Raw genomic sequence first — 21,326 nt, 5'->3', positions numbered from 1 at the left:
GGCAACATCGCAGAGATGCAGGAAGGCGGCCTCCTTCCCCGGCTGGGCAGTAGCATCCAGCCACCGGGTCGGTGCCACTTGGCAGAGAGCGCTGTCAAAGAAGGAAAGCGAGAGGCTGCCCCTGTGCAGGAAGTCCCCGAGGACCAGCCATCTGCTCGGCGGTCCGCCTCGTCCTGCAGACCAGGAAGGTGCCGCGTTTCCAGGGGGCTTCCCGCAGGCAGCCCCCCCCCAGCACAGCCCCACAGGCGCGGCGGCGACGGGTCCATCCCTTCCGATGGGGCGGGCATCCCGGGCAACCTGCAAAGCTGCAGCCTCTTCCCTCTGCGCGGCGGGACGAGCCCGGAGAGGGGGGCGGCGCTTCGGGACCCCGCCTCGCAGCAGGAAGAGGGCGCCCGCCAGCACCTGTAGGCCAGGCCTCGCAGCGCAGTTCCCCAAGCAGGCGCCCGCGCCTCCTCTCGGGGGGATCTCCGCGCCTCGCGCCGGAGAAGGGCCGATGCGTTCTCCTCCGCCCCGCGGATACTGGCGGGACCCACTGGCGGGACCCTCTAGCGCTCTCCTCCCGAGGAGTTCCAGCGATGCACGCGGTTATGCCACCGTCCGTTTCCCTTATACCGGCCCTGCGAGGCAGGCCACAGCACGAAGGCACTCCTCCAGCCAGGACAGCGGCGCAGTGAACGGCGAGCTGCCGCTTCCGCCCGAAGAGGGAGCAAGCGCCTAGTCCTCAATAGCCTCGTCCTACCTGCGCGGAGCCGCCGAGAAGCGCACATCGCTCGCTCTGAATCCCACACGCAGCGAGCAGCCAGGCCCCGCCCCTGCCTTTCCACCAATCACAGCGGGCCACGCCTCCGCCCAATGCCCACAGAGCAGACGACAGAGCTCCGCGGGCATGTCCAAGGGGGCCCGGCTCGCGCCGCGGCTGCCGGAAAAGCAGGGCGTCGCGGAGGGCAGCGAGCCCGGTGAGGCGGTTTCCCTCGACTGCGAGCGCTGCCGGTGCTCCGACGCCCCCGCGCTCCCCCAAGACCGGCCCAGAGGCGTCCAACCTGCAGCAGCGCCGGAGCCGGCGCGGGACAGAGGGAAGCGCGGCGCTCGCACGCTGTGGCCCCGCCAAACTGCCTGCGAGTCGCTCCGGCTGGCTGCAGGACAGCGGGGAGGGCAGGCCAGGGATTTGAAGGCGGGGGGGCTCGGGCTTCCAGGCGCGAGGGACAGAGCAGGGAAGGGGCGGTCGCTCTGGGCAGGAGGAAGGGGTCCGGGCGCCGGCGCGAGGCACTGCGACGTGTTTAGGCTGTACCCGGTGTTAAAACAGGCACCGGTTCCATCCAGCAAAGAGTCGTGCAGGGAGACGCCGCAGAGGTCTGGAAGCTGAACTCCAGCATAAAGGTCGAACTGGGAAAGCACTGCAGCTCTGGCACTCCTTCGCTGAATAAAGCTTTAGGCGTAGCAGCCACCGGCTTCTCCGAGTTAAGAAGGCACTATTGAAACACTCGGTGCACCCACCACAGCAGCAGGAAGGCGGCCTTTGGCTCTGCATTTGCCTTGCCTTAAGGCTGCAATCCTGCACTGGAGACACATGGCTAGGAGCTGGTGAAAGCCCGGCTGCACCAGAAGGACCGCCATGGCAGATGCCTCTCGCTCAGGGCCTTCTCCTTTTCTGCAGGGTGCCCCAGAAAGTCCTCACAGCAGCAGGGAGCTGGATATTCCAGCTGTTCCTCAACTGTTCTGAAGCTGCTGGCTCCAGGTACTCTCGTGCTCCGTGGCAAACAATAATTTATCTTAATGCTATTGTATTTAACCAAATTTATACACCACTTAAATGTAAAGACCTCTAAGCAGTTTACAAAAAACATTAAGATTATCAAAACAGTTAAAACCAAGTAATTACATATATATATTTAAAACAATTAAAACAACAGCTAACTAAAAAAATTACAACAGATCAACATCTGTGGGTATCGATAGGCTTGCCTAAACTAAAAAAGTTTTAAGCAGGCACTGAAAGGTGCCTGCCTGGTGTCAATAGGCAGGGAGTTCCAAAGAGTAGGGGCTGCCACACTAAAAGAGCAATCTCTTACAAGTATGGAACGAGTATTATGTGGCACCTGTAACAGCGCCTGTTCTGCAGACTGAAGTGCTATGGAGTAAGGCGGTCTCGCAAGTAAACAGGCCCCAAGATGTTAAGGGCGTTATATTATTATTATTTATTAGATTTATTAGTCACTTGATATCCAATCCAATCCAATGACAAAACAGACTATAAAAACATAATAAGCAACCACAAAGCAGTAACAATAGCACCCCCACGCAGCCACAAGAAGGTTTGGCAGCATATTAAAAACAAAACATCTCAATCTATCAAAAGCCTGGGAGAAAATGTACATCTTTACCTGGCGCTGAAAATATGTTAATGACAGCACCAGGTTCACCTCACTAGGGAGCATATTCCACAGTAGTACCAGCAGTAACATTTTGAACTTTCCCAGTAACAAATCGGCAACCAGTGCAGATCTCTGAGCAGAGGTGTTACATGCTGACAAAGTCTCGCTCCCATCAGCAATTTGGCTGCAGTTTTCTGCACAAATTGCAGTTTTCAGGTCAAGTGCAAGGGAAGCCCCACACAGAGCACATTGCAGTAATCCAGTCTTGACGTCACCAGTGCCTGAGCTACTGTGGCCAGTCTCTCCCGGTCCAGGAATGGACTCATAGTTGTCTCTCCAGGTGCAGCAGATAAAAGGCACTTCTAGCTACTGGGACTACCTGGGCCTCCAGTGCAGAGTTGGGTCCAGAAGCATCCCCAGACTGTGTACCTGCTCCTTCAGGGGGAGTGCCACCCTGTCCGGGGCAGACAACTGACCAATTTCTCAGACATGGGAGCCACTCACCCAGACTGCTTCCGTCTTGCCAGGATTCAAGCTCAGCTTATTTTCCTTCATCCATCCCACCACTGTGTCCAGGCACCGGTCCAGGGCCCACACAGCCTCTCCTGATTCAGATACAATGGAGAAATAGAGCTCACTGTCATCAGCATAGTGATGACAGCTTGCCCCAAAATTCTCAGTCACTGCACCCAGTGACTCCAAGTAGATATTAAATAGCATTGGGGATAAGATGGTACCATGCAGGACCCCATAGCACAACTGCCAGGGTGCCAAAAATCGATCGCCCAATGCTATTTTCTGGACCCAGTCCTGTAGGCAGAACTGGAACCACCATAACATGGTGTCTCCAATTTTCATTCCACCAGGAGGCAGGTTGCACTCCCCTTGTCCTGCTCTATATAGAGGTCATCCATCAGGGCAAGCAAGGCTGACTCAGTCCAGGGCCAGGCACAAACCCAGACTGGAACGGATCTTGGTAATCCACATCACCCAAGAAGGCCTGCAGCTGCCCCAGCACTACGTTCTCCACCACCTTCCCCAAGAAAGGGGTATTGGCAACTGGTTGTTAGTTATTCCAATGCAAGGGGTCCAGGGCCAGTTTCTTTAAGAGCGGCTTCACCTCCGCCTCTGTCAAGGCCAAAGGGACTACCCCCTTATGCAGTGAAGTGATAACCATGCTCTGGACCCAACCAGTCAAACTGCCTTTACTAAGCCAGGAGTGACGGGTTAAGAGGGCACGTGATCAGACGTGTAGCTGCCAACATCTTGTCCACATCAGCTGACTGCATAAGCTGAAACTGATCCCACAACATATCACCAACTCCAGCACTGGGTACTTCTGCAACAACAGCAGAGTCAAGGTCACTCCAAAATCATAGAACTGTAGAGCTGGAAGCGACCTACAAGGCCATCAAGTCCAACCCTCTGCTCAATGCACGAATCCAACTTAAAGCATCCCTGACAGGTGACTGTCCAGCTGCCTCTTGAATGCCTCCAGTGCTGGAGAGCCCACCACCTCCTTAGGACATTGGATCCATTGTCATACCGCTCTAACAAGAATTTTTTCCTGATGTTTAGTCAAAATCCAGCTTCCTGCAAGTTGAGCCCATTATTCCATGTCCTGACTCTGGGATGATCAAGAAGAGATCCTGGCCCTCCCTTGTGTGGCAACCTTTCAAGTGTTTGAAGAATGCTATCAGTATTCTCTTCTCAAGGCTAAACATGCCCATTTCTTTCAGTCTCTCCTCCTAGGGCTTTGTTTCCAGTCCCCTGATCATTCTTGTTGCCTTCCTCTGAACCCGTCCCAGTTTGTCTGCATCCTTCTTAAAGTGCGGAGACCAGAATTGGATGCAGTACTCAAGATGAGGCCTAACCAGTGCCGTGTAGAGGGGAACCAGTACTTCATGCGATTTGGAAACTACATGCAGCCTAAAATAGCATTTGCCCTTTTTGCAGCCACATCACACTGTTCATTCATATTCAGCTCGTGATCAACAACAATCCCAAGATCCTTCTTGCACGTAGTATTGCCGAGGCAAATATCCCCTATCTTATAACTGTACTTTTTTTCCCCTTAGGTGTGGAACTCTGCACTTGTCCCTGTTAAATTTCATTCTGTTGTTTTCAGCCCAATGCTCCAGCCTATCAAGATCCCTTGGAATTTTGTTTCTGTCTTCCAAGGTATTAGCTATTCCTCCCAATTTTGTATCATCTGCAAGTTTGGTAAGCATTCCTGGCACCTCCTTATCCAAGTCCTTAATAAAAATGTTGAACAGAACTGGGCCCAGGACTGAGTACTGCGGTACCTCACTTGGTACCTTCCCCCAGTTTGAGAAGGAACCATTGATAAGCACTCTTTGAGTACGATTCTGTAGCCAGCTGTGGATCCACCTGATGGTTGTTTCATCCAGCCCACCTTGCTAATCAGAATATCATGGGACGCTTTGTCAAAAGCTTTGCTGAAGTTGAGATATATTATGTCCCACAGTCTACCAGTGAGATTACCCAATCAAAAAATGAGATAAGATTAGTCTGGCAGGATTTGTTCTTGTTAAATCCATGTTGGCATCTAGTAATCATTGCATTGTTTTCAAGGTACTTACCGACTTGACTGTTTTATAATCTGCTCCATAATTTTCCCAGGGATTCATGTCAATCTGACTCTTCTGTAGTTCCCAGGTTCCTCCTTTTTTCCTTTTTTGAAGAAAGGGACAAAATTAACCCTCCTCCTGTCATCCAGCACTTCACCCATCATCCACGATTTCGCAAAGATAATAGACAGTAGTTCCAAGAGTTCTTCAGCCAGTCCCTTCAAGGTCGAGCGACTTTATCCTCAAAGTGTGTAGCTGGTCACAGCAGGTCCTTCAATGCTCCAGAGGCCCCTCCCCCACAGTAGGGGGTCAGTAACCGCAGACCGTTTGAAATAACTCTTCTGGATGGCTACTAGAAGTTGCAATGCAAGCTGTGAAGTGAGCCTTTTTCGCAGTCCACACTGCCACATGGTAGGCACGACTGTGTGCACTAACTAGTGTTTGGTCAGCATCAGAGCGAGACTTCCACCACTTGTGCTCTAGTCTCAGTCCAGCTTGCTTTATAGCCTGAAGCTCCCCAGAATACCAAAGAGCCACTCAGTCTCTACAACCCCAGAGTGGATGCTCTAGACTCCAGATCACGTCAACGTCCCATGTCATTTTGCCATTCTGCCGTGAGACCAGGGTTTCGATGGGTTCATCAGCGTTCTCTGCTGGAAAATCCCCCAGAGCAAACCTCCTCTCCCCACTGCACTTCCTAGATTTGAACCTGGGTGGCAAACTCTCTTGTTGCCCCAGGCCATTCCCTTTGCTTCTGGAGTCTTTGAGGCTGTGAGTGGGGAGATAAATACCCCATGATCATAGAACTGAAACAGGTCTGAAAGGCCTTTTCATCCAGCTGCCTGCTGATTAAGGAAGTCCCATGCCTATCACCCCTGATAGTATCTACCTTCTAATGAAGCGGAGTCCACCATCTTCCAAGGCAGCCTGCTCCATGGTCAAGCAGCTCACACAGTCAGGAAGTTCTTCCGGGTGTTTCATCTAACCCTATGAATCCCTTGGTTCAGTTCCCACCTTGGGAGCAACAGGAAACAAATTTGCCCCATTATCACTGTGATAAGGGTCTCTCCTCTAAGCTAAGCACATCCAATTCCTTCAATCTTTCCTCCAAAGACTTGGGTCTCCCACCATTGCTGCCCTCCTCTGGACATACTCCAGTCTGCCAATGTCATCCTTAAACTACAGTGCCCACAAATGGCCACAGTATACCAGGTGAAGCTGGATAGAGACGGTACCATTACTACTTCTTGTGACCTGAACACTCCACTTCTGTTGATACAGCCTAGAACAGCATTAGCCTTTTTAGCTGCCACATCACCCTGCAAGCTCATATTTAGCTTGCAGTCTGCTAAAACCCCAAGATCCTTTGCAGACATACCGCTGTCAAGCCTGATTTCAGTTGCCCTGTATTTGTGTATCTGATTCTTCGTATCTAAATGCAGAAAACATTCGTTTTGATCCAGTTCCCCATCCTGTCAAAATAGCCTAGAATGCTGTTTCTGTCTTTGGGTAAGTTATTAAGTTACCTTAGTTTGATGTCATCTTCATATTTGATGATGTGGGTGGTGTGGCTAAGTGGTTATTCTGGGATGTTTGCAGTGGGGGGTCGAGCCTGAGGTGCTCCTCCTCTTGTGCCTCAACATGACTTTTTTTTCTTGGTATGCAATGGGAGGCTTTCTCCCCTTCCCTGGTAACGTTTGGACTCCTCTCTCTGGCTTCTCAAGCCCTATTGAGTGTGCCAATATTAAAAACGGGAGGGGATGTGGTATGCCCTCCGCCAAGCTTCTTGGAAGGAAGATGCGATATAAATATACAAAAATTAACTAAGATGTTTAGGAGTGACATTTACCCTTCTCTGAGCAGAAACAAGACATGGAAGCCTTGCAGAATATTATGAAAAGCAGCCAGCTAGTACAGCTGGTAACCTCTCTGTGCCTTTGCTACGCAGGCAGCGTCCACAACAGAGCCCTTCAGTAGATTGCTCCAGCCTGGGCAGAGGCAAGCCCAGCATGGCTTGGCCAAGGACCTGTTTCCTATCCTGAAACTCTGCCCTTGGAACTTATATGTAATAACAGAGTATACGATGGCCTGGATCTTTGTCTTCCCTGTGGAGTCAGTAACTGTGACCACCTCCCACACACCAGGGCTTCCACACTGACCCCAGCTCCAATCTTTGCAAAAGTAAATGTGACCCAAGCATCATCAACACAGCTTCGTACCTGGGCTGCAGCGCTTCCTGACCTCTCTCAAGAAGTTTTGGGTCTGTGAGCCAAAAGGCAGCCGCACCAGCAAGATTGCGTCGCTTGACATTATCTGGACAGTTACATCAGACCCTGCACATGGAGGATGCAAGAGGAGGGCAGCATTAATAACACGGGTTGATCTGGCAGAAGCAGGTCTCAAGCACTTCCACCACTGCCCGTTGCACACCGCAGTGGACAAGACTGGGACTGTATTGTTTACTTTCTTCGTATCGGGAGTAGAGAAGCTCTTTGGTTCCACCCAGCAGGTTGCCCTGCCTGCCCGTCAAGTACCCAAGCGTGGGAACCACAGCACAAGGCGCTTTGCCAGCCTGGGGCTTCCCAAGCACCCCTGCGGTTCACAAAGGCCCTTGCAAGCCGCCCTGCCCTGCTCCTTTGCAGCTCCAACACTGGCGGTGAACACAACCATGGAGGGAGGGAGAAGCAGCTTCCCCTGTCTTGAGCAAGGCATACACCCCCTGCCCATCAGCTGATTGGTGGCATGCCTTGCTCATCAAATGAACAAGCAGGAACCCACTTTAAGCTCCTAATTGTTCCTTTGAAGCTTCATCCTGCCCCCCCCCCAGATTTCATGTTTGATGTCAGGTGTTGGGGGGGCAGGCATGGCTTCCCCAAAACAGCCTGGCAGGCTAAGTTGGCCCGTGGGGCAGTGGTTCCCCACCCCTGCCTTATCTTATAAGCTCCCCTGGAAATATTTGTATTGAAGGGCAACATACACATTTATAAAATAAATGAACAATATACATAAAATGAGACAGAGCAGAGAGGCTCAGTGGCAGCACTTGAACTTTGCATGCCTACGTGGTTCACAATAGCACCACAGATTTTTATATTTCAAAAAGCAAGATTCTAGCCCTCATGGGTTACAGAGATTTGCTTTGGTGTGTGGCTGGTAAAGCCTCGGAATTCAAACTGAGGTGCACTGGACATGCAGGCTTCGCTTTGTTGAGTGCAGAGCTCCTTCGCCCATGACTCCTTTGGGAGGAGGGGCAGGAAAGGAATTTAAAAAAGGCTGGCTGAAGCAAATAAAGCATGCAAAGGAATACCTCTAAATGTATATTGCTTGACTTTTGCCCATGTTACTCAGTCGTGCAATGTTGCTTTCCTAGGTACAACATTTTGGTTATTTTTTAGTCCAGAAAACAAACCATGGCCCTGTTGGTCTTGCTCACACCACTGCTTGCCAGGGAGTGGGGTGAGGGGTTCCCAGAAATGGGTGTCTGATCTCCAGCAAGGGGCCCATTTTCTGTGATGTCAAGTTGTGTGTGTAGGAGAGGAGGAACACTACACTTTTTAGGAATCATCATTTACAAAAGCCACCATGGATACTTACCTGGAACATGCAGGTCACTCTCCTGGGGGACTGTCAAGGGAGAAAGAGAAGCAATTAGCGGAACAGAGAGTTTTGAGCGAGCTTACATGTGTGTGTTTGAATCTTTGCTAAGATTCCACCTTCCCTGCAAATTAGTCAGACAGAGGCTTTAAGCTTTAAAATAAAAAATAACTACTTTATTCTGGAAGTACATGTTTGATAGGAAAGAGTCCTCTATCTAGCTAACTAGCTAAGTTGGAGAAACGAGCACTGAGCCCAGTACTCGCCCTCATGCTGGATGAGAGGGAGAGACAAAGGAAAGATGTCTGCTCCCCTCTCAAGAGAAAGAAGAAGAGTGAGAAAGCAGGAAGGAACTGGGATCAACATCCTTTGCGTATCAGTCTAGCAGGAAGGGAGAGACAGCAGGAGATCAAAGGACAGATATAGCCTAGCAACCAAGAGGTCTCCTCTCTAGCTACCCTTTTTAACCCCATGCACCCTTAAACCACAAGTTGGAGTTAAACCTCATACATTCCAGCAAGAGTCACAGGCAAAACGGACAAGAGACGCTCCCCTCTGGGACTCAGGAGGGAGCGGAGGCGCTTACCTTCCTCCACAGCAAATCCGTCCTGCATGAGAAGGACTCTCTCCAGGCACACGTCATCTGCAGTGATAGCCATGCGCCGGTGGGTGTACACACAGATCCTGCAGACATAGAGCATGGAGGAGAATGACCCCCTCCCCATCAACAGCCGCCACCACAGACAGCACCAGCCAGAATCTTGGCCCTGCCCATTGCCCGTGCCCCAGCACCCTGCCCACTGCTCCTCAGCACCACAGGGAAGTCGTCCCAAGCCCCCAGACTAATTCTCCCCCCCCCCCGGGCACACAACTTGAGGGAGCACTCTGCTGAGACTCAGACACTCACTGTCTGAGCAGAGCCTCTCTGGCAGACAGGTGGGTTGAGGCACAGTTTAAGGGGATCCCTGAGCATCAGGCTCATGCAACCAACAATGACACTGCGAAAGTCCTAGAACTATGTGCGACCGGCCACTAGAAAAACACCACCCATTCTAACCCATGTATCTCCAGACTTGCTACAAGAATTCTGTGGATAAGATAGGTCAGCTCCTGGCATTTATACAAACAGCCAAATGATTTCCCTCTGGGGAGAACACTGAGATTTATATACAGTATTTATGGCCCACTGAGCACTGCTGCCAGGCACCCGCCTTCCCGGGCCTGCTTCTGGATGGCCCCCTCTATTAACCGGGTCCTCTCTGGGGCCCGCGAGATGGACAGGCCGGGGAAGAGCCTAGGGCCGTTCTCCTCCTGGCCACGCTCGGCCCCGGCTTCCACCTTGGTCACCTCCCGGGAGCGACTCGCGACAGGCCGGCGGCGGCGCTTACATGCTCTTTCCGCGGCTCTCCACGAGGCCCAGCAGCCGGCTCTCCATGCTCTTCTCCCGCGTCAGGACCCCCTGCACGGCCTGCAGAGCGGCAGTCAAGGAAAGGCCCGGTAAGGAGCAGAGTGCCCAGCGTCCCCCGCCAGCCAACCGGCCCAGCCCCGGAAGGATACGGCGAGGCAGGCCTCTCCTGCAGAGAGCGTCTCCTGGATCGCCACGGACTGGTCCATCCTGGGCCACGCCGCAGCGGCGAGGGCGGACGCCGCCCGTGCGGAGCGCAGCGCAGCGCTTCAGAAGGCTGCGGACGGCAGACCCCTCGCTGCACGGTGCCGAGGGCCAGAGGGCGGCCTCTAAAGGGGACGCCGCGGCAGCCGGGCCGGGGATAGGGGTGCAAGAGAGGGAAGGAAGCGGCAAGAGGTGGGGCTGCCCCAGCCGATTCCACTGGGCGAGCGCGTGGGGGAGTAGCAGTCCCCTCCGGCTGGGTCGGGCCGCCGCTCTATGGGCACACGACAGCGGGAGCAGCTCGCCCAGAAGCAGAGAGCAGCTTCGCTGCCCGCCTCAGCCGCCTCCTGCCGCCGTCGGAGAGACTCCGCCGCAGGAGCAGGCTCCGCTTCCTCCTCAGCCGCCCGGGGACGCGCCTTTGTCCTGAGCTCGGCCGGCCTCTTCCTTGCGGCAGCCGGAGAGGTTCCGCCCGCTTTGGTGCCCGGCCGCCAGGACTCAAAGCCGGCCCTCGCTCGCCGGGACCGCTTCGTCGCCGGAGAAGCGGCGCAGGAAAGGCAGACTCGCCCAGGCCTGGCGGCGGCTCCAACACTGGAGGCCAGTGGGCCGAGGCCCGCGCAGGACGCAAAGCGCAGGGGTCCGGCCCCTCAGCCAAACCTAGCCAGCTCCGAAGGCAATGCTGAGAAGCTCGCCGCCCCCTTCCCTACAAAAGCTGGCCAGCCGGACTCTGTTGAGTGCGGAGGTGGCGGCTCCACCGGCGCTTAAGCAGCGGGCCAGCTTGATTTGCTCCCACTGCTACATTTCTATCCCCGCTCCTTCCAAAAGGGAGGAAGGAGCCCAGGGCCAGCCCTTACCTGAGGCAGCTTTCCTTGGCTATCCTGAAAGGGCAACAAACTGTCAGTTATTTGATTGAGTATATTCACTAATAAGCAAAAAAAAACCTTGTAGTTAAAGAACCTACCTATAGCCCACAGATATTTCTATCAAACTTTAAAAAGCAGGGAAATTGGGCAGCTATAGTGAATGCACCAGGGGAGCAGGAGACCTGAACTCCTCTCTCAGATATTGGACTGCCCTACAAAGTTGTCAAAATGCAAACACCATTTGGGTTGGTCTTTCACAGTCCAATCCACTTCCTGTGTAGCTTGGAAGAATTCGGTAACGTGCCTCTGAGCATATGGTGAGTGATGGCAACACCTGCAATAGGGACTGCATCTCCAAAGATGAAGAATTTCATTTTTTGCATGTTTGTTGGTGTTCTTACTTTGCATCTTTTCTGTGTTACTACTGTTTCTATAGAGAATCTAACCTAGAAAATTATATTTCTCTCATTATTCATCCTAGAAATCTGTGTCAATTTTTTTTTTTGCTACTTAAGCAATGAATCTAGCTGTTGGAAAAAAACAAATGTGGCCTGCCCATGATGCATGTGTTCAGCCTGCTATGCTTAAACCACTCCACTTGAGCACGGTCAATTAAAAACATACAGCACACCTAGAAATTTGCTAAAATATATTTCACTTCCCACTGTTTTATTTTGTGCAAACTGAAAAACTCCTCCTGTCCATTGGAGACTGCCCATTGGAGACAGCATAATCAGTGCCATTATTCCACAATTGTTTTTGGAGATTTTTTTAGTGTAAATTATGCAGTGTGCTGTTCTTCACATAGTCACAGAAACAGAGCAAAAGAAAATGATTTACTGTAGAAAACTTCACTAAAATTGCAAAGTAAATCAAACATATTTAAAACGACTATTTGAACTGTATCAGCTGTCTTAATATTATTGCTTCCTCCCAGGTAAAACAAGATCAGCACATGTCTTATTTCTGTTATTTGAGCTGATTAGGGAAGGTGATTGAGAGGGTTGTGGAGCAGCAATTGCAAGCACTCTTGGATGAAACAGATTATCTTGACCCATCCCAGTCTGGGTTCAGGCCTGGTTATGGGACTGAATCAGCCTTGGTCGCCCTGACGGATGGCCATTATTGAGAGAAGGACAGGGGGAGTGTGACCCTGTTACTCTTACTTGATTTCTCAGCGGCTTTTGATACCATTGACCATGGTATCCTTCTGGGCCAGCTTGGTGAGAGGCACTGTTTTAGAGTGGTTCTGATCCTATCTCCAAGGTTGCTCTCAGAGAATAGCATTGGGTGATTATCTTTCGACCCCCTGGCAGTTGTGCTGTGGGGTGCCGCAGGGTACCATCTTGTCCCCATGCTGTTTAACATCTATATGAACCCCTTGGGAGCGGTCATCAGGAGATTTGGAGCAAGGTGTCAGCAGAGAAATATGAAGGAGACATGGGGGGGGGAAGAGCAGTCCTTGCCCTTAGGTCCTGCTTGCAAGCTTTCCCCAAGCCCAGAAGCCTGAGAATGGGATGCTGGCCTAGATGGCCCCCCTTTGGCCTGATCCACCTGCAGGGCTGTTAAATGACGATGATGATGATGTTTTATTTATTTCGTACCCGCCTCCAGCAGCTGCCAGGCTGGGTTACAGCAACTTTTAATTCAGTGTTAAAAACCATGAAAACTGTCTCAGCTGTCCTGTTTGCAGAGAGCGCCATTCTGTCCAAGTCAAACAAAACATTTGCACACCATTAATCAGATTAAATTTGAATAGAATTTATTCAAATGTTATGCAAGAGCAGCATTTCATGCATTTCTGATTTCAACCAACAGCCCACCTTCTTCCTTCCCCTGCCCTGGGAAGGAACTGCTGGAAGGGGGCCAGCTGTAGAAAAACCAAGGCAACCTCTAGCTTTCTGCAAACCTGGACCTGGCTCTAACCAGTAGAGTTAGCAGAAACAGCTAAAATGATTGCCCCCCCAACAGATTCCCACCAAAGGCACAGCCCCTCACTGAAGCTTGTTACCCTGAAGACCAACTGTCTGCTCCAGCCCACATCTGCCATTTGGACCAGGACAGAGGAAAGGAGGATGGCTGTTCTCCGTGGAGGTTTAAACTCAATGCAAGCACACAGTCCAAAGGCTGAGAATGAAACAGAATAACTGCTCTGGGTGCTGTGGAAGAAAAGGAGGGAGGAATTTGCCAGATGCCTCCTGAGAAAGGCAGACAAAGTGGGCATGAGGGGGGGAGGGAGGGGGGAGGCTTCCACCCAAGCCCCCGCCTAAGGCACGAGGCCCACTGCAGAACCCCAGCCGTTGGGCCTGGGCCAGGGGGAGGAGAAGAGGGCTGAGAGGTTCAGGCAGAGAGCTGCTGCGCATGCCAGGAGCAGGGGGCCCAGAGCTGCCACACGCCCGGCCCTGTTGAAGTGCACTTTGCCATCCAGTTTCAGGCAGCTGGTCTTGGGCACAGCCGGGCAACACTCCTGATAGCAGGGAGCCGTGGATCCCGTGGAGCAGGCCGGACTGGCCATTTTGCAGACGTTGCTGCAGCCTGCCACAAAGTGAGAGCCTGTTTTCTTCATCTGGAAGAAGAAAAATGAGCAGGAGTTGGCCCACGTGACAGAACCAGAAACACGCTTAGCTGCTGGCTGCTATTTCAGACACTGGCTCTGGGTGGGGGGCCGGGATCAAGTAGGGTGAATGGGAAGAGCCCGCCCCTTGAAAGGGCAGCTGGAACTTGGAGTTGGTTGGCCTCCCGCTTAGGTTCCCAGGCTTTGGAGGCAGATATGGGGTGGCTCTCTTGGTGGTCCTCTGGGACCCATGTAGGTTTCGGGATCCCAGCAGGTGTCGCCACGGGTGCTTGGATCCCTTCAGCTTTGCCTCATGGCTCCTGCTGGTACAGCAAGGGACGTGGCTTCTTGCAGGCCTTCAAGGGTGTTTTGCCTGCAAAAGGGAACCAGCTGCCTGTTGCAGCCACGGACTGGCACAGCACCTCTTCTGCCCGGCTGAGGGGCTCAGTTCAGAGGATGATGCTGGCCTCAGAAGGCAGCAACGTGGGGAGGACAGGCTCAGAAATGGTACCTCACAGAAATCGAAGCCGACGATGCAGCTGACCGAGGCCTTCTGACCTTTGTAGCATCCTTCGCCATGGCAGGTGAAGCTCGAGCAGACTTTTCCCTAGGGAAGGAAAGGCCACGGAGTGGTTACAGCGTGGCCCAGGAGGCCCATTGCCAGAGGGGCACCTGCCTAAGAGTTCTCTGCCCCCCTCAATGTTTTTACAAAAAATAAAGGTATTACACAAAAAAACCTCCCCCTCCCCTTTTTGGTGCCCCCCTGAACTTTGAGACCAGCTATGGGCCTGTGGCCAGGGGTGGAACCCAGTTCAGGGTCCAGGAGGATAATTCACCACCAGTCATGAATACGTGTCCTGCCCCACCAGGGATGAAGTGGCACCTACATTTCTGGGGGGTGCTTTGGTGGTGGTGATGGTGGTGGTGGGAGCCAGGGTGGTGGTGAGCAGCTGGTCACCTAGAACAGAAACCAGAGAAGAAATCGGCCGAGGCTCTGGGCTGCTGGCAGGAGCCATAATGCCAAGACGGATGCTGAAACCCCCCGCTCAGGCAGCAGGGACTGAGCCTGCAGGTCCAGGAAAGGCCTCTCTGGGATGCAGGTGCCCCAGCAGAGCAGCTCACCCTCCCTCCCACAGGGCGGGGGGTGCTAGGGAGCGTCCGCCGGGCAGCCTTACCGTAGGCGCTGGCGTTGAGGCGCAGGCAGTTTGGGGAGCTGCAGCAGTCCATCGTGCAGAGGCTGGTCCCCACGCTGCTGCCATTGACCAGGCACGGCTCCGTGCTGTTGGGGCTGCCACACTCACTGCTGCACCTGGCTGTGTAGCTGGTACTGTTCAGGCGGTAAAGCTGCAAGACCCACAGAAGGATTAGCAGGGCCAGCCCTGCAGTCATGGGCAAGCACGGAGCCAATAATCCCTACCTTTTAATTCATCTGGGGGGAGGCTGTATCCCGCATTCCCACTTTAACTGATCCACCCACTCATTGGGAAACAGTCGAGGACTGGGGCCAAGATGTCCCACAGGCCTTTGCAGCCTCTTCTCCCTCCCTCCCGGGAAGCGTACCTCACAGTGGGATGCATTGTGGCAGGCCTCAGTGCTGTTTCCATGAGCTTCGTCCTGGTAGCACCTCTTCCCAGAACACTGGAAATGCTGGCAAGTGAGCTGCAGTGAGAGAAGGAGGGCACCGAGCTTGCAGGGCAGCAAAACTGGACCGGGCACCCTCTGGTGCAACCCTTCCCCTAGGACCTGGACCTGGACCACCTGCAGCGGCTGGCCAACGGAGGCATTTCCCGACTTGTCTCCACCCTGCCAGTAAACTCTCCCATCGACAGGACTCGCCTCTCACCGAAGGGCTCAGTCAGACACTCCATACGCCAGATGCCCTGCCCACCCCCACCCCTCGCTGGCACCCCCATGGTGGGTCTGTTTTCTTACGGGCATCATGTCTGTCCTGTTCATTGAGCTGTTGGAGGAAAGGGCTGCTCCTGAAATGGGCTCAGAGTCTGAAAGAGAAGGGGAGAAGTGGGCAGGGGGAGCATCTCCTCCTCCAATCCCTTCCTGCCAACTCCAGCCCTGCGGATGCTTTGGGAGACGTGTAGTCCTAAGGCTCTTCCCTCAGCCTGTGGGCAGCGACCTGCACTGGCCAAGACCCAGCCCTCCCCTTCTCAGCATGCAACCAGCCATCGATCTCACCTGCTAGTGCACAAGAGGTCCAGGTGCTGAAATGCAGAACAGCCCAGAGCAGGAGGAAGCCTACAGACAGACACAAACAAGGTGGTTTTCTTTACTGAAGGGCAGAGAGGCGTGGCAACCCTAGGGAGCCTGTCCATCTCCAGTCCAAGGGGACTGTCAAAGCCACATCCAGGCATTTACTTTGCCAATGCGGACCACTCCTCTTTGGGGCAGGGCTCTTGTACTTTCACCAGATGCTTGGCAAGTGGAAATCCAACAAATAGAGCCCCCCTTGCTCCCCAGTATTCTGGCTCTGTACCTTCCATAGATCAGCTTATCAAGGAGCATGCCACATGACATATCACATTTCAGCCAGCAATTGCACTGCTATCGGGCATCTTACCTTGGACTGGGAGAATTTGGTAGTGGTTAGGAACTGCCATCGTCAGCCAAGGGGACCTGAGCCTGTAGGACCTGCTGGGAAAGGGACACACAGAGACCTTTATCAGATTTCTCCAGCCTGCCCAGCAGAAAGCAGCAAAGCACCAAACTACAAGATGAGGCAGCTGAAGGATACTACACGGGAGGAGTAACTGGCAGAACAAAGGAGGCCGCCCAGGGAGCCCTTTGCACGTTCCTTTCTCTTGGTCTGCTCATCCAGGCCATGATACTGTGCTCTCAGTGGCCAGGAATCTGCGTCAGGAAATCAGCTGGGCCTACAATACGGTGGGCTTCTTAAAAATTGGCAGCTCACACAAGCAGAAAAGGGAAACGGTACAAGGAGTTGCCTTGATCAGATCATTTCTCCCTCTAGAGACAGCTGGATCTTTGTGCTTCTTAGACCAGGAGGAGGATGCACAGGCCACTGCTTCCCTGAACACTGAGGGAGCCAGGCGCCCTCCCTGCAGTGACTCCTGAAACAGGTGATCCAGGTTATGAGACACAAAGTACCCAACAGATATGGCAAAAAATGAAACACCAACCCATCTGAGGGACCTTCCCCCTTTTCCATTACAGCATCTATTATTTATATGTAGCAGCATCAGGGTGTCTGGTACTTTACAGGACAAGCACAAGAGACCACATCCCTGCTGCAAGAGACTTCAACTCACATTTGGCCACAGAGGAAGGGGACGTAAGCCAGGAGCTGTGTGTGCCATCATTGCATTAGGGCAGGAGAACTTGAGGGCTGAGACAAAGGCTCCAGCGGAAGGAAGGAAGCAAGCAAGCGAGGGGGCATCACAGACATGTTCTGGCAGGCAGCACTGATGGGAGCTGTTTGAGCCAGCAGGAGACCTTTGGCTGCCAAAGGTCCAGGGCAGGGATGCATTGGGATACAAGAGCAGACATGAAGCCATGGAAGGGGGTATCTGAAGGGGAGGCCAAGAAGGCTATCTTGAATCTGGGAGCAAACAGGAAGTCAGGGTGGAGAGGGGAGGGTGGCCACCATCAAGTGATCAGAGCAACAAGGTTAATTATTTGTGGGTAGTGTGCCAGAGATAAGAGATGACAAGGGTGTGGGCCAGAGATTTTGTCAAGGGGACAGACAGAAAGGGCTGCAGTTTTGCTATGTTATAAAGGGCAACGGCTATATTCGTTTATATGTTATAAAGGGTAACGCTTACACCAGTTAAGACAGCTTTCTTGGCAAGGCAAAATGAATGCCAGTGAGACACATTTTGGTGGCTGCCCCAGCCACACACCTTCCTTTCTTCACCTGAGGACTCAGCCAAACCTAAGGCTGGTCATCTTTCAGAAGCCTCACAACTATGGTTGCAGGCTGATGGGTGGGTGAATGTGCAGTGGGAGCCCTGGGGTGCTGTATCTGTTTCAGTGGGACTCCTTCTCTGTGGCTCACTGTATTCCCTGTGGCTGTCCTTCTAAAGGTCATTCCTTGGGGTCCAAGAGGACATATTTTCCTGCAGTAGCAGAAGACCCTCCTTCCTCTTTGGGATATCATACATCTTGTTAAAACCAGCCACCAAAACAATTCTTATAAGGTTAATCAACTTTATAATCTAGATTTAATAGGGTGGTGTGTATTGATAACACTTTCGTGTTTTGTAGGATAATGATTTAGGAGTATATTAAATTTTTATTTTATTTTATTTATTTTATTTTATTTCAAAAATGCATAGCATTATTGTTGTTGTTGTTGTTATTTATACCCCATTCTTCATCCCAGAAGGAGCCCAGGGCAGCAAACAGAAACACTGAAAACATCTTTTAAAATATCTTTAAAACATCTTTAAAAATAAATTGTTCAAATCTCTTTTTAAAAAAATCTAAAAACAATTCCAGTACAGATGTAGATTGGGATAAAACTCTTGTTAAACTCTTGTTTTCAGTACGCTCTTCAGTCGGCGCTGGAAATATAACAGAGATGGCTCCTGTCTAATATTTAAGGGGCAGGAATTCCAAAGTGTCGGTGCCACTACACGAAAAGTCCACTTCCTATGTTGTGCAGAACAGACATCCTGATAAAATGATATCTGCAGGAGGCCCTCACCTGCAGAGCATAGTGACCAACTGGGTATATAAGGAATACGACTGTCTTTAACAATAAAATAAAAAACCAAGAGAAACAAAGAACCACAGCAAGACAAAATACATAGTTATAGCAGCGGCAGTTTATAAAATTTAACAAGCAAAGCCAGAAAGCAAAAGGCCTGGCAGATCAAGGAAGTCTTCGCCTGATGAAGAAAAGGCACCAGAGGAGGCACCAGGCAAATGTTCCCGGGGAGCACATTCCCAAACCAGAAGATGGAGCCCAGAGGAGGGCCCCTGATTAGGATCTTAGCATATGGGTGGGTTTTGGCAGGAGAAGGACCTCCTTCAGAAACCCAGGAGTCCACATACTGTATAGGGCTTTGCTAGTAACAGCCTCAGGACTTTGAATTATGCCTATAACTAGGCTGACAGTTGTTTCAGAATACAGGTTCTCACCAGCAAAAATTGTTTATTAAACTATTTGGTGGCTTTGTGTCTTGCTACCCGGTCAGACCTGCTTAGACTCTGACAACCCTCCAAGGCCATGATCGCGTGTGGTAGTTAGGACCATTAAGGCCACTGCGCTTTCAGACGGGAACCACACACTAGTTAAGGAGCCACAGTGTGGAGAGAGCTGACACCAACCTACAAAGCCCCAGAATGGCTGTGGGGCGAGTTCTAGGATCCCATGCCAGTCCCCAAGCAGCAGCTGCCATGGAGACTGGAAAATGACAAGCCCAAAGGCCCAAGGCTCCTTGCTAATGACATGCACCGTTGGCCCAGCAACAGTATGTTTGGTTAAGCCTCGGAGGAAAAATGGCAAAGCTGTAGCCATCAAGAACTGAGACCCACATCTCAGCACCTCCTGCCAAACAACACCCAACAACAACAACAACAAACCCCTGGTCGGCGCAGCTCTGAGTCAACTTTGCTCAGAATACATCCAACTTCACTCTTATCGACGACTTCTGGTGCTTTGGAAACAAAACTGGGCCCCTCAGCTGAAAAGGGGTCCTGGCTTTTCTCTAAGGGTGCTGCATGTCAGAGGAAGATGAGTTTGAAAGAGGAAGCACAGAGAGCCAAAACAGAGGCTTGCCAGAAAAGGATAGAGCCCCAAACATAGGACCAAAGCTTAAAGTCACGATGCCGTGTTCCTTTACTTGGTTTTCACTCTCTTAGAATCTCGAAGAATCACTGCTGATTCAGGTTCTCAGAAACCAAAGCATCCAAGTTCTTCATCGCTAATTGACAAAAATGCACAGTCCAAAGACCATCACTTCTAACTAAGAAACTGGAGATTGGCTGAGTTGAGGAACAAACCTCCCTTCTTTTAGAGGCTCTTAACCCTCAACCTCTGGTAGTTCAGGATCCCATCCTTCATTGAGGATGCAGGTTAAGGAGTCAACTTTGCCTGAGCCAGATGGATCATCTCACCCAGAAGCCCAGCTCAGACATTGAGACTACCAGCCCCCACCATAGCAGGTGGGTCTTCCACAGGGACCTCCCTTCCTTAGCTTGTCCCTCAAAGGAAGCCACCAGCTGCACTCACTTACCTTGCTCACCCGTCACCTGTTGGGAGCCTTGGATGTCTGTCTGAGCAATGTTTTCCTCTGGTGTTGACAGAAGAGATCCCCACTGGGGACCCCTCTTCCCCGCCCAAGCAGAGATGGCACCAACCGGCAGGTGGAGTTGAGTGGTGGAGATAAGGAGGGACTTGCTTGCCCGATTCTCTGGGAAACAAATGCTCTCCCACCTGGCACTCAGCCCATTGCTAAGAAAGGGAGAAGGGGTGAGGCAGTCATCAAGCCTGGCTTCACGGAGACTTTTAGTTGGAAACATCAAAGCACTTAAATAATCTTCATAAAAGATTGGGGGGGGGGAATCAGCCCTGAAGGACTCTCCCCCCAGACTCATGCTGTTCATAAAGAAGAATCTGGCAACTCAGGCTTTTTTGGACCTCTGGCCAAAAGGAAGGAAGCAGCCCTTGAGAATACCTACCTGTTCCCCGGGACTGCAGACTTAGTGCATGGAAAGCCCTCTCAATTTCCCAAACATCTTCCAGTGGAACAAAGGGAGGCCACTGTGGGAGTAGCATTGGAAGGTCGTTAAGGACGTGGGGCACAGACCTAGGGCACACCAGCAGATGCTAATATACATGTATAGAGAAATTAAGATGGGGGGGCTGAAGGGTCTCACCAGCACATTGTGTGTGTGTGTGGGGGGGGACAAGTCAGGCGAACCAGAGCCAGCTGCAAGCGGCCAGGAGGCTCAGGAGCCCTGGACCACCCCCAAATGCTGGGGGGGGGCAAGGTCTCCCCTCTCATTTCTTAGTACAGCCTTAGAGCTGGGCAGTGTGGAAGTCAGCCGGAGGCTGCTTTGGGAGAAACGGACACGCAGGGAGGCAATTGAGCAACTACCTTGCTGAGATCACAATGAAAGCACCCCCTTCCCATCAAAATAAGGAGCAAGTCAAGCTACCACTGGCAGTTTGGAATCTCCCCCTCCTCTCTGGCAGGACACCCCCCAAGGAAAGGTCTCTTCATGGGAAGCCAGGCAGGCTGCCGTCCGTGCTGTGAACGGAGGGGCAGGCCGTGGAGGGGCCTGGGAGTGTGTGTCCTGCCCTCCCCTTGCCAATGCTTGGCAGAAAGGCAGCCCTTGCCAGCCACTGGGGGAGGAGCAAGAGGAGGTTCATTAACACGGCTGTGGGTGTATAAACACAGCTGTTCCCTGACGGGCCAGCAGCTCTGCTCCAGGCCTGCAGCACACAGCCGTGGGGTTTTCCCCATGCGTGACGGAATCCATTCTTGACTCCCCCCTGCCAGCATCATGGCAGAGGACCCCAAACCTCCCTCAGCCCAGCCCCCTCCCCCATTTGTCCCCCTCCCCCATTTGGCCATGCCTTCCTGAGGCAATTACAGCAACAACATCCCAATTAGAGTATTTATCCACACGCTCCATTGCCAGGGGATCTCCGGGGATGCAGCGGAGCAGCAGAGAAATCGAAACAAGGAGAGGAGCATGTCCCAGAGAACAAGCACCTAGGCTGCGTCACGCGTGTGTGTCATTGTATGATCTCCCCCCTGTGGTATG

The 21,326-nt window shown here is 52.3% G+C and overlaps 2 protein-coding genes across 9 annotated transcripts in view; both read right to left on the bottom strand.

Annotated features, from left to right (window-relative positions):
• Positions 1 to 11,011, bottom strand: part of INPP5B (inositol polyphosphate-5-phosphatase B) — a 31,968-nt gene extending 20,957 nt beyond the window's left edge. Inside the window, exons 1-5 of one of the 6 annotated variants that reach the window (XM_061596373.1) lie at positions 10,115 to 11,011; positions 9,946 to 10,025; positions 9,144 to 9,241; positions 8,558 to 8,587; positions 7,183 to 7,296 (exon numbers count right to left, since the gene is read on the bottom strand). In XM_061596373.1, the coding sequence (XP_061452357.1) occupies positions 7,183 to 7,296; positions 8,558 to 8,587; positions 9,144 to 9,241; positions 9,946 to 10,025; positions 10,115 to 10,171 (379 nt within the window). In that variant the 5' untranslated portion in view covers positions 10,172 to 11,011. Of the gene's footprint in view, positions 1 to 739; positions 845 to 4,975; positions 5,067 to 5,852; positions 5,972 to 7,182; positions 7,297 to 8,557; positions 8,588 to 9,143; positions 9,242 to 9,945; positions 10,026 to 10,114 lie in introns of those variants that run through there. The other 5 variants (XM_061596374.1, XM_061596372.1, XM_061596377.1 and 2 more) reach the window with 5 other exon arrangements.
• Positions 11,012 to 12,837: 1,826 nt separating this feature from the next.
• LOC133370789 (uncharacterized) lies at positions 12,838 to 21,040 on the bottom strand. Of its 3 annotated transcripts, none has more exons than XM_061597610.1 (9): positions 19,790 to 21,040; positions 16,150 to 16,223; positions 15,768 to 15,827; positions 15,510 to 15,577; positions 15,138 to 15,236; positions 14,753 to 14,921; positions 14,465 to 14,535; positions 14,089 to 14,184; positions 12,838 to 13,589 (listed from the first exon to the last, which is right to left on the bottom strand). In XM_061597610.1, the coding sequence occupies exons 2-9, from the start codon at positions 16,187 to 16,189 to the stop codon at positions 13,290 to 13,292; spliced, it is 903 nt and encodes a 300-aa protein (XP_061453594.1). In that variant the 5' UTR covers positions 16,190 to 16,223; positions 19,790 to 21,040; the 3' UTR covers positions 12,838 to 13,289. The 3 variants fall into 3 exon arrangements, with proteins under 3 accessions (XP_061453594.1, XP_061453596.1, XP_061453595.1); XM_061597612.1 differs by having other exon boundaries at positions 16,150 to 16,220; XM_061597611.1 differs by lacking the exon at positions 19,790 to 21,040 and having other exon boundaries at positions 16,150 to 18,060.
• Between the last annotated feature and the right edge of the window lie 286 nt (positions 21,041 to 21,326).

The sequence above is a fragment of the Rhineura floridana genome, chromosome 15 (assembly GCF_030035675.1).
Source record: "Rhineura floridana isolate rRhiFlo1 chromosome 15, rRhiFlo1.hap2, whole genome shotgun sequence".
NCBI lineage: Eukaryota > Metazoa > Chordata > Lepidosauria > Squamata > Rhineuridae > Rhineura > Rhineura floridana.
Note: the sequence above shows the minus strand (reverse complement) of the source record. Positions and strands in the feature narration are given on the sequence as shown.

Bases quoted from the DNA above. Each gene is read 5' to 3' on its own strand.
- LOC133370789 (XM_061597610.1), bottom strand. From the start codon at position 16,189: ATGGCAGTTCCTAACCACTACCAAATTCTCCCAGTCCAAG. The intron at 15,237-15,509 runs GTAAGAAAACAG...CTCTCACTGCAG, and splicing joins ACAGGACAGACATGATGCCC to CTCACTTGCCAGCATTTCCA. The intron at 14,185-14,464 runs GTAGGTGCCACT...TTCCTTCCCTAG, and splicing joins CCAAAGCACCCCCCAGAAAT to GGAAAAGTCTGCTCGAGCTT.